Genomic DNA, 14,379 nt, shown 5'->3' on the forward strand with positions numbered 1-14,379 from the left:
GTCTCCCCCTCCCCACGGGCAGACACACCGCCCGGGAACCCCATGGGCGAGACACAGTCCCCCCTCCCAGAGAAGTCCCGCGTGGAGATGCCCCCTAAGAGGCTTTCTCTTGGCCGACACAGGCCAACCAAACACCAGGAGACGGCCCCCACACAGGGAAGAAATGGCTCCAGAGGCCGGGCCCTCAGGAGAGAGAGGTATCCCAGAGCCCCTGGGAGAAAAGACAGCTCAGAGCTGCCCAGTCTCATCCGAAGTGCTGCAGGTCAGAGACACCCCTGGGGGAGAGGTGCAGGGAGGGCCAGAAACATCTCTTCCCAGACATGCTTCAGAGATTGCCCCCTTCCCTGGGAAGAGAGATGGCCCAAGACTGACATGCCTTAAGTACTCCGAGAAACCCTGGGAGGACAACAGGCTCCCCAGAGAGCCTGGGTAGTGGGGGAGACATGCTCCCATGGTCCCCAGCGGGAATACATGTCCCCCCCACCCAGAGACTCCCAAGGGGAGAGATAGGGCCTAGGGAGCCCCCAGAGGTGAGGGATGCCCCAGAGACCCTCCCCCGAGGATGTGAGACATGCTTCAGGGACCCTAGGAGAGAAGTATGTCCCCATATACTCTCCCCCTACCAAGAGACATGCTCTGAAGTAGGGGGTAGGGACAGACTAGGTCCCCTCTAGGAAGACACTGACTGGGTCAGGCTGGGTTTGAGCGGGGTCTCCTCTGGCCAAATGTCGCCTATTTGTACATAAAACTGTACGCGACACAAGGCATTGGGGAAGGGCTTCACAGACCTAGGACCAACAGGCATGGTCCCCAGTGCTGTCACCCATCCCCTGCCCACCTTTGGTTTCACCTCTCAAGTGCCCAGGTGGTGACAGACTCAGTGCCCCAACCCCAGCCAGGGGGCTAGGGGCTCTGCCTTTGCCTGTGGGAAGGGCTCCTCCTCTGTGCTTCTCAGCCCTCCCAGCCACCTGGGCCACCCCCTTCCTTCTGGCTTCGCCATCGTGCAAAATGCTCCTCTGCCCTTCCACCTAGTGCGCAGGGGTCTCCGAGACCAGGCCAGGGTGCCCAGGCCACCAGGGGCTTCCAGGGGCAGTCCACTGACCCCAGGAATGCCTCCTGTCTGGACCACCCTCTCCACCAAGCAAATGGGCCTCGTACAATCTTCTTGCCAGAATCTTGACCCCCAGGACCCAGGACAGCCCTCGAGGCCACTGACCCACCAGCGGGGCACCTCACGTTACCAACTGCACCACTATTGCACCTGCCCCGTTTGTGCAGGCGGAAGGGGCTGTCTCTTTAACAAGCCCCAGCCCACTTCCTGGGCCTCCCCCAGGGAAAGGAGCCTTTGGCCAATCCCTAGACCTGGTTGCTGCCACCCCAGGCCACTCTACACCACCCCCCTCCACCCTCCACTGAAGGGCTGTGTAAGCTGGGGCCACGAGCCTAACAATGCTCTCCTTCCCAGCACTGTTACCCCAAGCCAAGCTAGGGGCAAGGAGCAGAGAACAAGGTGATTCTTCAGCCCCCTGGCTTTCAGGGGTAGAGGTGGGGTCTCTGGGGTTACAGGAGCCAAGACTCCAGCAGCACAGCTCCCAAAGGCACCAGACGACCCAGCAGCCTGTACCCACCCCTCCCACCCTCGGGCTGCCCCCGCAAGCTTAGACTAAGTCAAGCAAGGGCCATACCCTGAGTCTCCAGCCTCCCAGCCTGGGCCCCTGGGGAGCCGGAGAGGTATGGGCCAAGGCAGTGGGGGTTTGTGGAAGGAAGAGGGGCTGAGGCTTTGCGATGGCCACAGTGGGAGATGGGGCCTCTGCAGGATGCCCCTCACACCCTGGCCCCCTGAGGTGAAGAAAAGAATCCCACCTCATCATGGCTGACTGGGCTTCTCTGCCCCCCGATCCCCCCACGCCACGGGACCCCTGACCCTGGCAAAGGGAAGCCCAACTGGAAGAAGGGGGCCTGGAGCCCAGGGTGCCCTGAGGCAGCCCTTCCCACCCCCTGAGATCAAGGCAATGGTGGTTTTACAGGCTGACGGGTCAGTCATGGCAGGGGCTTGGGGGGGGGTGCAGAGCAGAGAGGGGGCAGGGTGCAGGTACCCCCCATTGGGGGCAGCAACCAGCCACCCCCTGAGCAAACCTTCCTGCTCCCAACTCACCCAACCAGGCCAGAGGCACAGTCTCCCCACCCCCGGCCAGCTGCCCCCCACAGCCTCAGGGCCCCTCCGTGATGCTCGTCTGGATGTGGGGGCCAGCGTGAGCGGGGATACCCCCCACCCCAGGGCACAGCGCAACAGTTCCAAAAAAATAGAGATTTGTATTCTTAAAAAAAATTAAATAAAAGCCCAGCTCTGCTGATAGGCGAGTGTTTCCCCCATCCCCACCCCCACCCCCCTTGTTTCCCTGGCCTGCACCCCCATCCTGCCACAGCCCCAGGGGTATTTACAACATGGAACAATAGAGGCCTGGGGTGGGGGGCACTGCGGCAGGGAAGAGGGGGCGCAGGGCAGGTCTCCCCCCAGAGGGGCCCCCCCAAGACAACACAACATCAACAAGAAAAGTTGCAAATCAGGCAGAAATGGGGACGTCATTCCAAGGTCCTTATATACAGACACTGCATGACCAGTGGGAAGCCGGGGGGGTGGGGGGGGGCCCGGATGGGACCAGGCATGGGCGTGCGGCAGGCAGGTGGGCCAGCCCAGGAGCAGTATAGGAAGACAAGGCCTCCGCCCCACTCCCACCGCCATCCCACCCCACCTTTGGTAACAACAGCCCTTCAGGGAGCCCCTGGCGGTCAAGAGTTTCCTCTGGGAGTTCCCAGGGAGAGGGGCTCCCCAGTTCAGCCCTGCTGCAGGGCTGGAATGGGGGCGTCCTATGCCCGCCCTGGTTGGCCATGCGGGGCACAATGAGTTAAAAGTGTGCTGCCCACCCTTGACTCTGCCATCTGCCCAAAGTGAGGGGGTGATCCCTGGAAGTCGAGGAACCGGAGCCTAGTCATTGTAGAGGAGCCCTCTTGGGCATCAGCTGGGGGGAGCCCCATAAAGGGGAAGAGGGGGCTCCCTAGGGTTTGGGGGCTGAAGTGAGGGAAGAAGACCTGGACCCTGCATGGGGGAAGGGCCAGCGTGGTCATGAGGCCAGTAACCCCCCCACTCAGGGCCCTGGCCAGGAAGTCCACGCTGGAGGGGTCAGGAGCAGGGGCCCTGGCATGGGCCCACCTGGGAGCTGGCCGGTGGCTGGGGAAGGGATGGCCGGCCGGCCAGAAGGGGGCTCACAGGTAGATCTCGCGCTTGGCCGTCTGGGCAGATGCCGGTGTGGCTGCAGGTGGGAAGTCCGAGGTCTGGGTCAGGGGGATTTCCTCCAAGGTGGCCGAGTCCTTGCAGGAATCATGGCTACTGTGGGAGAAGGCACTGTAGGAGGGCAGGAGGCGCACGGGGGCCGTTTTGGTGTTCCGGTCTTCCGGGGGGCTGGGGCTGCCGGCGCCCGCAGGCTCCTGCCCTCCTCGGTCCTGGTAAGGCACGAAGGTGGAGAGTTTGAGGGCGCTGCTCTTGGTCCGGCGGCTGGGAGACGACTGGCCAGGCATCCAGCACGTGTCGGAGTGGCCAAACTCGCTGCATTCCCGGGTACATGTGCCCGTCATGGCGACGTCAGGCAAAGGGCGCAGGTCTGCAGGGGAGAGCCGGGAGGATGGTCCTCAGGCAGGGCAGCCTCGCAGAGCTCTGCTCCACGGCCTTCCACCAGCGCCTCCATGCCGCCTTGGAACAGGGGTGCACGCCCCTTCCTGCCCACTGAGCTCACAGGCACACACACCCTCAAATAGACACACACCCTCCCACCATCCACCGCAATAGACACACACCCTCCCACCATCCACCGCATGCGTGCTCTCTCACACACACACAATCTGTCCTTAAATAGACACATTCTTTCCATCCTCACCCACCCTCCAGCTCTCCTCTCACACATCCACCATATCTGCCCTCAGACAGGTGCACACACACCCCATCTACACACTCCATCATCTATCTCCAGACAGGCTGAAACATGCACATTTACCCTCAGATAGGGGTGAGGAAACCCCCATCCTCATTAAAGACACAATCTCTTTCTCTCTCTACTGCTCTCTCTCTCCTCTTTCTCTCTCTCTCTCTCTCTCTCTCACACACACACACACACACACACACACACACACACACTCCTACCCTCAGATAGGTGTGGACACACAAATCTACACCAGGCATCTCTATCCTCAGACAAAGGTGGGCACATGCCTCCCTTCTGAGCCCCCTCCAGCCTCACCATGCTCCCAGTTGCCCTGGGACCCCACCCCACACCAGCATAGCAAGGCCCTGCTACAAAGCCAGGGGTTTGCGTAGAAGCACACACTCACATATCCACAAGCACACTCATGCAGCCCCTCCCCGCCTCACTCCGGCCCCTACACCACCCACCACCCCCCTGGCCTTGCCCCGCTCCCTGCCCAGAACACCCATGGGAACAGAAGTTGGCTGTCTGACATCAGCAGTAGCCAGTGTGGTTGCTGGGCAGCGGGGGTCTCCATGGGAACGTCTGGGCCTTGAGTACTTCCTCTCACAGTTGCCCCTGTCCCGCCCTCGCTTGGGGACAGTACCAGGCGGTGCTCCCCCCTCCAGGGATGTGACTGAGCGGCACCACCTGGGTTGGGGACTCCCCTGGCACCACCCTCCCTGGCTTGGCCTCCTGCCAGTGCAAGGTGAGGAGGGGACAGCTCTGTTGTTAACCCCTCCGGGGCTCTTCAGTTCAGGGCAGAGTGGGGGGACCCAACGTGGCACGGAGCAGAGCACGGGCACTGGGTGGGCGGGGCTGGGTGCTGGGCCGAGTCCCACAGACCCCAGACCCCAGAGCAGCTCCCACATACCTGGCAGTCCACCTCAGGGCCTGCTCCGGCCAGCCGGCTCTGCGCGGGCACAAAAAGGACGAGACGGGCGTGAGATCGCACATGGATGGGCAGGGTGGGGATGGAGGGCACTCTGAGACCTGGGGCCTGGGAGGTTAGACAAGAGCCCTGGGCCCGAGGGGTGAGGTGTGGAACTTTTCATCTTGTGGCAGGCTGGGGGAGTTTGGACTGAGGGAGGGGATGAGATCTGAGGAAAGCTCTAAGCTGGAGAGTCTTTCTATCCCAAGGGGAAGCTGATTTAGTCTCCCCACCATGGGCCACCAGAGGTGCCTTCACGCACACACACGCACTACACACGTACATTCTGACAACACGCCCCCCATCCGTTCCCATGCTGACCTCTGCTCCAGCCCAGATCCCACGTCTGCCATCACCCTCCAAGCCCCTCCCACATAAGCCTTTCCCCTCCCGGGGCCTCCCCACTCCTTCTCCTCAGCCAAACCCTCTCCTGCTCCTCCCGACAGGGGATCATCACACCCTTCTCTGGGCTCCTCATAGCATCCAGGGTCCCTTCCCTTTTCTCAAGGCCCTCTGAGCTCTCATTATCTCAGGATCCCCTCAAAGTTCCCTCACCACTACCTGAGCCCTCTGGCCCCCATTCTCAGGGTCTCTGTTCCCAGGAAGCAGAATAAAGCCGTGCTGAATTCAAAGTCTCTGGAGTCAGAGATGCCTGGGTTTGAATCCCTCCCAGCTCTGTCACTTCCTGTATATGACTTTGGGTAAGTGACTCAACCTCTCTGAGCCTCCGTTTCCCCCACTGTAAAGGGGGCACAATAAAGTCCTCAGATCAGAGAGCGGTTGTGAAGGTTAAATGAATACATACCAGAAAGCACTCAGCACAGTGTTTACTGCTGAATGCACGAGAGCTCAAGAGACGGAGGCTATCTCTAAGGTCTCGTCATCACTCACAGGCTTCTACTCATTCCTGGGGGCCCCTCACCATTCTCGGGGTGCTCCATCTCTCCTATGCTGCCGTCGGGGGTGGTGCGCTCATAGTGATCCTCAGGCAGAGCCAGGGGACCGAGTCGGGGCCCTGAGGAGGACTTGCTGGACGGCGTCTCAGACTCCTCCAGGCCGCTGTCGTAGTAACTGTGCTGGGACGGGTCCTGCAGCTCCTGCGCCTGGCTGGTGGCGGAGAAGGTGACTCGGCGGTGAGGTAACTGCAGGGAGAGGGAGTGTCACTGCCGGCCGGCCTGCGCCACGGGGCCACCACCGCACCGGGCTACAGCCCCAGCCAAGCCCACCCCCAGAGCTCCTAGCCCTCTAGGCCTCAACAGCAACCAGGAAGAGGCCCAGCCCCCTAGCACAGCAGAACCCCCCCAGAAAGCAGAGACCTTAATAGAGGACTGCCCCTTGATTCTAGGTCAGCTCCCCGGACAGCCAGGACCACGCACTGGAAGTCCCAACACAGCACAGGCCCCAGTGTTATGATAGCTCCCAGGCCAGCACAATAAGCTTAATCCAGTACAACCACTTGTTAGAGCACAGCTTCCCTCTGGCACAGCCTCTGTTTAATTCCAGACAGCCAACACCAAAACAGCACAACACCAGCCAACTTCCCTAATTCCAGCATAGCCTCTAAACACCAGCAAGCCTCCAGTTTTTACAACAGCTCCCTAAAAGCAGGACAGACTCCTAATTCCAAAACAGCTCACCAATACCAGAACAGTTCCCTGATTTCCAAATAGCACCCTCCAGACTCCAGCTCCTCACCTGTCTCATTGCTCTGTTAACTTCTCATTGCCTCCATCCAGTAGGGTGCTAACCTCTTTCTGATCTTCTGTTCCTCACCCCTGGTCTGTAATGCCATAGGCAGGACTCCCTGCTGAGTCCCCACCCACCCAGGTGCCCACTGCGTTCCCCTTCAGAGAGGCCTGGGAGTGGAAAAAGGTGGGAGGGAAGAGGGAAGGGGAGCCTGATGACAAACCAGGGCACCTTGGGGGTGGGGTAGCAGAACAGTGGGAACTCCCCAGTCCTCCAGATCAGGAAACAGTATTAACTGGAGAGGGCAGGGCCCAGGAGGACCTGGGCATAGGGGGAGGGGCCCAGCATCCATCAGGGATTCGGAAGGTTGGCTTCTTCGAATGGAGACTCCTTCTAGGAAAGAGGAAGGAGCTTCCAGGAGGGACCGCTGGCTTGGTAGAGCCAGGATTTAGGAGCTTGGAGCAGGGACTGGGGTGGAGGGAGGGCAACAGTGACAGGCTGCTCCCAGACAGCAGCCCTGCCTGCCTGCCATGGGTTGACGATCATGCCAGGAACCTGGCAACCTCAGCTTGGCACTCGGTACAACCAACCCATCCCCCAAACACCCACCTGGGACCACCACTGGTTCTCCTGCCAACTGGAAATTAAAAGTTGTGGAGGGTGCAGACCCGGGCCCCTGGGGGCCAGGGGTGGGAGCAGCCCGGCCCCAGGGCCCTGCTGACAAGTCTCCAGGCTCCTTCTAATCCTCTAAGACCTTGTGGTGCTTTGTCTTTAAAACTCTCAATAGGAGGTTCTCAAGATGGCCAGAGGAGGGTGTCCCAGGTTTGCAGACCCACCCTCCTGATACCCTACACAATTTCCGTGCCATCCAAGGCAGCTGGGGTAAGGGAGGCTGTCAGCACAGGGAGCGTTGGAGCCGCCTTCCCACCTTGGCTCCCACCCCACCTTCAGGCATAGGCAACCCTTCTGGAGATCCACGTTGGGATCCAAAACACCGAAAGGTCTGGGTGATGACAGACAAGATCCCCAAAACTGACCTGATACTTGGGGCTGGGAGGATGTAAAGGAGCACGTCCACCTGGTGATGGAGTGAATAGGTTCCAGGAGGGTCTGGGAGGCACAGGGCAGTCTGGCTGTTGGGTGTTTTTCTTTCCAGTTTTCTTTAAGACATTAGCCAGCAGCCCTCCCTCCCTGCAGAACCTGTGCCTGGTAATCCAAGGCTTCAGTCCTGCCTCCTAGGCACATCACTTGGTCTTTTTCCTATGATTCTTTTCTGTAAAATGGAGGGTTGGGTCATACTCAACACTAAATATTCCCTATCATTCTATGACTATCAAATCTTAAAAAGCCTAGATCCAAAATCTCTCTCAGACCCTAGTCCAGAAGTTCTAGACCCTTGCTGGTTATTTCCAATCGGCCGTCCCTATGGACCCTTCTGATTCAACATGCCTGAAACCAAATTCTTTTTCTTTACTCAGCTTCTGCATGGGCAATGATCTCACCATCCTACCACCCAGATTCAGAAGGATGATATCTATCTGGGGATCCTGGTAGCTCTCCACTCGCTCCCCATCCCTATCCCATATCCAATTATCCCTTGAGTCCTGTGGGTCATTTCTCCAGGAGGTCAGCCTGGTCCATCCATCCATCACGCCCTTTTCTACCATCCTTGCTCAGACCTTAGAGGTGCAGTCCTGTACCTTCACCTCTACCCACCTTAAATCCAAAATACACTCCAGTAAACTCTCTAAAACTCAGTTCATCCAAAACTCATGAGCTTTCGGGGCCTCCCACTTCTTCTTCAGGAACTTTTGGCAAAGCACCTATGTCCTCTACAACCTACAGTCTTCCAGTCTCCTGTCTCAGCTCCCTCCTATACCCTCCACTCCAGCCAGAATCCCCTTTCTGCCCTCCCCCTGCCTCCAACTTGGTCACGCTCACTCCCGCCTCACCTCGGGATCGGCTCAGCCTCCCGTCCAACTCCAGCTCCTCACTTTATGAAGAGCCAGCTCAGGGTTCTCATTCCCCTCCCAGAAGCCCACCCCCATGTCCTATGCACGTTTTCCCATACTATGTGCCTCAAAGAAAGGGAGGGGGCACCATGGTCAAATAAATTTGGAAAACCCAGAGTTACACAAAGTTTAACAGGTTTTCCCTTCTTGCAGGCTTTGCAGAGCCTTTAATAGGTTAATGTGAACTTAGTCCTGGAACCCCTTCTTTATAGCATAACGGAAAACAGCAGACTCTGGCAATCAGATTTCCTGATGATTTGTGTTTGAATTTGACTCCATCGCTAACTAGTTTTCACTTCTGTAAAATGACCTGCATCACAAAGAGTTATGAGCAGTGGATGAGCTAATTCACATAAAATGCTCAGCATGGTACGTTGCACCTGGTAAGGACTCAAAAAAATGGAAGCAAGTAGTGGCAGAAGTGGTAGAACAAGTTGGGAAAAGCTTTAATATATGGCACTTCTCACTGGTGAGAATCGACACCACGATTCTCAACTGCCTCATCTTGTTACTTGTATGTCTTGTAGAAATATGACCATTTTTTCCTCAAGGTCTAATACCATGCTGAGCACACAGTAGGGATTCAGCCTATGTGTTTTAATGATGACACTGGTGGTGTGGTTTTGTTGTGTTTGAATGTTCAGTGTGGCTCCACGGATGGGTTGGACTGGAGCCGAGTAAGGGATAATCCCTCAGACCTTGAGAAAGAAAGAGATTAAGGAGCTAAAGGAACAGAAGAAAGAGAGAGGCGGTGGCAGCAAGGAGAGGAACAAAAGAGAAAGAATGATTGGTCAGGAGCTGCTGGAGGTGACCCTAGAGATGCTTATTTGTCCAAGGGAAATGCGATGAAACCAGATTTCACTTCCCCATGCACCACTCCTCCAAAGCCCCTAGGAGTTTTTACTTCGGGGGTACCCCGGGGCATTGGGGAGTTTGTGGACGGAATCAGAGTAGAGAGCTGACACCCTGGACCTCCTGGGAGTGTCTCAAGCCTCTTCAGTCGCCATGGAGACAGGTTGCCTCTGGCCTCAGAGACTCCCCCAGGACCTGAGGCCCCTCACCCAGACTTTAACCTCCTCCTCAGGCACAGCCAGAGACAGGGCAGACCCAGGAGAGCAAGAAGTGAGAGACGGAGAGAGAGAGAGTGAGTGAGAGCTAGCAGCTCAGGGTGGCCAGAGCAAGGAGCTGAAGGAAGGGAAGGGAGGGGGCCGGATAGGGCGCCTCAGCCCTGGTCAGCAGTGGGGATACAGAGCAGGTCAGTCCATAGCACTGGGGGATATCCTCCCCTCTCCCTGGGCCCTCCCTCCCGGCAGCCCAGACTGGTGACCATGGTGGGAAGACACAGGGCAGAGCAGGCTAATTGCTGGGTGTTGAGCGGTATTGGGATGAAGAGGCTGGGAAAAGGACTTGGGAAGATCTTACCTCGAGGGAAGGTGCCTGGTATAATTAAGAGGTTCTCTGCCTTCACCTGAGGCAGCCAGGCTGCACTCCACCCCCACCAGCTGCTCTGGTCTGAGCTCTGTTGCGAGATGCTCCGATGTGCACAAATGGGAAAGGTCAAGTCTCAGCCAGCAGAGAAAAGGGCAGGACTTGGGTGCATCTCCATCCGCTTTCTTGATAAAGGGTGCCATTCCCAGGGAGGTCTCACAAACATGAGGGAAGGGGACACTGCTGGATAGCTCCATTTGAAGCCTGCTCAGAAAGCACTTCCCCCAATCATGGACATGGTCATGGTGGGGCGGCGGGGGGACCTGGTCAATTAAGATAGGGTTGGGGCAGAGGGGCAGGTCTGGGACTGGGGAAGGGACAAAGAGCAGGGATGGGGAAAGTGAGGCAGGACATCGGACAAAGGGCTGTTTCCAGTCTCTCTCGCTCCTTCTCTCAGTTCCAGGAAAATAAGAAGCCAAAACTCCAAAAATAGAGAACTTTATTATCAGGGTGAAGTGTCTGGGGCTGGGGGAGGGGAACTGGGGCCCAGCCCCAAGAGTCTGGGGTGGGGAAGAGGGTGACACACAGTACACAGAGAAGGCACAAGTGGGGAGGCCCCCTTCCCTGACAGAGCGTCCACCTGGTTACCCACCAGGTCCCCAGGTCTCCCCCTTTCCCCTCTAGAGAAGCACCCATGGCTGGTCTCGGACACAGACCCATGTTTGTAGGAGACTTCTTCTCCATTTCCCTCCCCACTTCTGCCTCCAAACCCTTCTGCTCACCTACCCATCAGTCCCCACCTGCAGGACCCAGCGGGTGGTCCAGTGTCCCAGGATGTGACAAGTCACAGGCCTCTCCCAGTGCGGAGGGGGGCGGGACACGGAGCACACCCTCAGTTTGCATTCGGCCCGACCCTCCAAGCCTGGGTGAGGCAGCAGGGTCATCAGTGGTCCCAGCATCCCCCGATCTTTGGCTCCACCTCCCACCACTGACTTGGGCTGGTGAGCACGGCAGGCCCGAGACACCAGCTCTGTTACTCCCACACCTCGGTCCAGATGGCCCCGTGGTAGGGGTGGGGTGGGGGCCGGGGTATGCTGAGCTGCAAGGGCTGGCCTACCTGCTTGCTGGGGTATTTGGGGGGGTTGGTGCGGTAGCTGTAGTCGGAGTACTGCTCAGAGCCCGTGGACGTCGTGTCCCCAGTGCCTACGAAAGTGTTGGCTGGTGGCAGGTCCTGCACCACCTGGTGCTTCTTGGAGGCGGAGGGTGACTGGGGCTGCAGCTGGATGGAAGGCAGTGGGGAATTAGAGCGATAGTGGCGGCCGAGGTCAGGGCTGCCTGGTGGGTAGTTGAGGGGCAGGTGGATGCGGGGGCTGTCCCCAGGGGCATCGCTCATCAGGTTGAACTTGAGGGATTTCTGCAGCCCGGCCTCATCCTCGTCCTCCACCGGCTTCACGGGCTTGGGAGATTTGCTCTTCTTGCCCTTGCTTTTGTTTCCCTTGGAAACTTTGCTGCTGGGCTTGGGGGCATACAGGTCCTTGGTCTCCTTCTTGCCAGCCTGGTAGCCACTCTTGGCCTCCCGTTGCCGGCAGTAGCGCACGAGCACGGCCAGGGCGATGAGCAAGGCCACGGCCACGACACCCGCCACCACGCCAAACAGGATGTTGCTGCGCTGCTTGGAGCGCTCGTATTCCGGATCCCCAGCAATGTCGATGTCCAGCGGCGTGTCCAGGCTGTGGCCCAGCAGGGTCTCCAGCAGGGTGCGGTTGGCCAGGGTGTCATTGACATACAAGTGGACCAAGGCTGTGCCATAGCGAGGGGGCTTGCCGCGGTCAGTGACCTTCACCACTAAGCGGTGCAGCCCATGGTGGCGCCGCTCAATCTCCTTTTCCAGGGTGATGGCACCGGAATGTGACCCAATCTGGAAGAGTCCGTAAGGGTTGCCACCGGCGATGCTATAGGTCAGCTCAGCGTTGACACCAGAGTCAATGTCCTCAGCTGTCACCTGGCTGACCGTCTCACCCAGACGGGTCTGGGGGGTCAGCAGCCGGTGGGAGGTGTTGGAAGGGGCGGTGATAAAGGGTGCATTGTCATTCTCATCCAGCACGTTGATGGTGACGCCAACGTAAGCCGAGCGAGGTGGGATGCCGCCGTCCACCGCCTTCAGCTGGAAGGTATATGTGCTTTGCTGCTCCCGATCGAAGCTCAGGCTGGAGAGGATGGTGCCCGTGCCGTTCTGGATAACAAAATCACCATTGTCCTGCTCCACCGTGAGCTGCACCCGGGCGTTCTCCCCCTTGTCCCCATCAATGACCGTCACCATGCCCACTGGACTCAGCGCCGGCATGTTCTCCATCACTGAGAAGTTGTAGCCACTCAGCATAAACTTGGGGTCATTGTCATTGCAGTCCAGCACGTTGACAAGGACGGTGGCTGTGCCTTGGAGGCTGGGGCTGCCCCGGTCGGCTGCCACCACCTTCAACTCGTAGCTTTCCCTCTGTTCCCTATCAAGGGATGTCTTCACCCGGATCTCTCCAGTCTCAGGTGAGATGGTGAAGAGGCCCTTGGCAGCCGGCTCAGGCTCCAGAGAGTAAACCAGCTCAGCATTGGAGCCCGAGTCGGCATCACTGGCAGTGACCTCAGCGACCACTTCACCTGGCTTGTTGTTTTCTGGGAAGGCGACCTCAGTGACACTCTGGGTGAAGACAGGTGCATTGTCATTGACATCCACCACCTGCACCTTGAGGGAGTTGGTGCTCGAGAGAGGGGGGTTGCCAGAGTCCACGGCCACAATCTCAATGGTGTAGTCTTTGACCTTCTCATAGTCGAGCGGGGTGGTGGTCTGCAGGAAGTACTTCTTCTTGCTGTCACTTCCCGTCTCACTGGCCTGGCGGAGCTGGAAGGGCACGTCACCTGCCACCACACAGGTGACAGCTGCATTTTCTCCCTCATCTCGGTCAGATACCTGCACCAGGGCCACAGCTGTCTCTTCTGCCACGTCCTCTGAGATGTTAGCCATCCCGTCTTGGTGAGTCACCAGCCCTATGCCCCGGATCTCAATGGTGGGGGCATTGTCGTTCACGTCCTTCACGGTCACCACCACTTGGGCTCGGGCACTCTTGGGGTTGGTGCCTCGGTCCTTGGCAAGCACCGAGAAGCGCAGGGTGCTTAGGTCCTCACGGTCCACGGGGCCCTGCACAGTGATAAGTCCCGTGTTCCTGTCCAGTCTCAGAAGACGCCTTACAACCTCGGGCACCTGGTGGAACGTGTAGTCGATCTCTGCGTTGGCACCTTGGTCAGAGTCATTGGCCTTCACCTACAGGGCAGGGGGAAAAAACAAGGAAACGGGGCTGGGTTAGTTTGGCGATAAATTAAGCGACACATTTCTGCCTTTCCAACGAGCACGGCAGACGCAACTAATCTAACAAGGCACCCTTTCCAAAAGCAGCACATGCATGCCCTGCCCTTTTCCCAATCCTGACACTTTGGCATATATTACTGATCTTTTCCCCTGAAGAGCACAGATACAGCCCACAAATCTTCAGTGGTGCTACAAGCTACTGCTAGAGATGGGACAGGGCAGAACTGAACTCTACTTATCACTCCTATACTAGTCCACCCAAATATGGGGATGAGGATCCAATTAGCAGCTAGGGCAGCCCTTCCACCCAATTAAACTGGCCTTCAAACCCTTCTGAAGAGCTGGAAAGGTGTGAGTAGTAGAGATGGTGTGTATGCGTGACATACGTGTGCAACATGCATGCATGCACACACAAGTGTTATGATTGTGTGAGAAGGTATGTTTATGCATGTGTCTACTGGCACATGAATGGAGACCCACGTGCCCCTCTGGAGGCCACAGGTGAGGGGATTTCTTTTTTGAAAGGGGCCAGGTAAGGATGTGGGTCAGAGGGAGCCCGCCCGCCAGGCCAGGTCACTACACTCTGTCAAAACCGGGGAAACCTGTTTCATCTCTCTTCCCCTCCCATGGCTGGCGCTGGCTAGGCATCAACTTGAGGAATCCAGCCGAGCCTGCGGCCAGGAGGGAGGCGCTGGTGCAGCCCACAGAGCCTGCTGGCAGCGGGCTGGGCTCCCAGCATCACACAATGAACTGTCTGTCCCTTTGCAGTGGGCGCATCCTTCCACGCCAAGGCCGACACACACTCGGCCCAAGTCTATACAAACACGGGTGGTAATGGGGCAACAGGAGCCAGGTGGGAATGGTCATGAGGTAGCACTGGTCAGGGAGCAACAAGAGGGATGGAGTTAGGTCACAGCCCAACAGAATGTGATGGCAGTACGGGCGGGG

The 14,379-nt window shown here is 58.1% G+C and overlaps 1 protein-coding gene across 2 annotated transcripts in view; it reads right to left on the reverse strand.

The window, feature by feature from the left end:
• Positions 1-2,405: 2,405 nt before the first annotated feature.
• The window catches only part of PCDH1 (protocadherin 1), a 23,231-nt gene continuing 11,257 nt past the window's right edge, over positions 2,406-14,379 (reverse strand). The window contains exons 3-6 of one of the 2 annotated variants that reach the window (XM_024752448.1): positions 11,191-13,386; positions 5,870-6,089; positions 4,891-4,929; positions 3,586-3,659 (exon numbers count right to left, since the gene is read on the reverse strand). In XM_024752448.1, coding sequence (XP_024608216.1) covers positions 4,904-4,929; positions 5,870-6,089; positions 11,191-13,386 — 2,442 coding nt within the window. In that variant the 3' untranslated portion in view covers positions 3,586-3,659; positions 4,891-4,903. Of the gene's footprint in view, positions 3,660-4,890; positions 4,930-5,869; positions 6,090-11,190; positions 13,387-14,379 lie in introns of both variants that reach the window. The other variant, XM_024752447.1, reaches the window with a different exon arrangement.

This window comes from Neophocaena asiaeorientalis, unplaced genomic scaffold, assembly GCF_003031525.2.
Source record: "Neophocaena asiaeorientalis asiaeorientalis breed wild unplaced genomic scaffold, Neophocaena_asiaeorientalis_V1.1 scaffold204, whole genome shotgun sequence".
NCBI classification, from domain to species: Eukaryota; Metazoa; Chordata; class Mammalia; order Artiodactyla; family Phocoenidae; genus Neophocaena; species Neophocaena asiaeorientalis.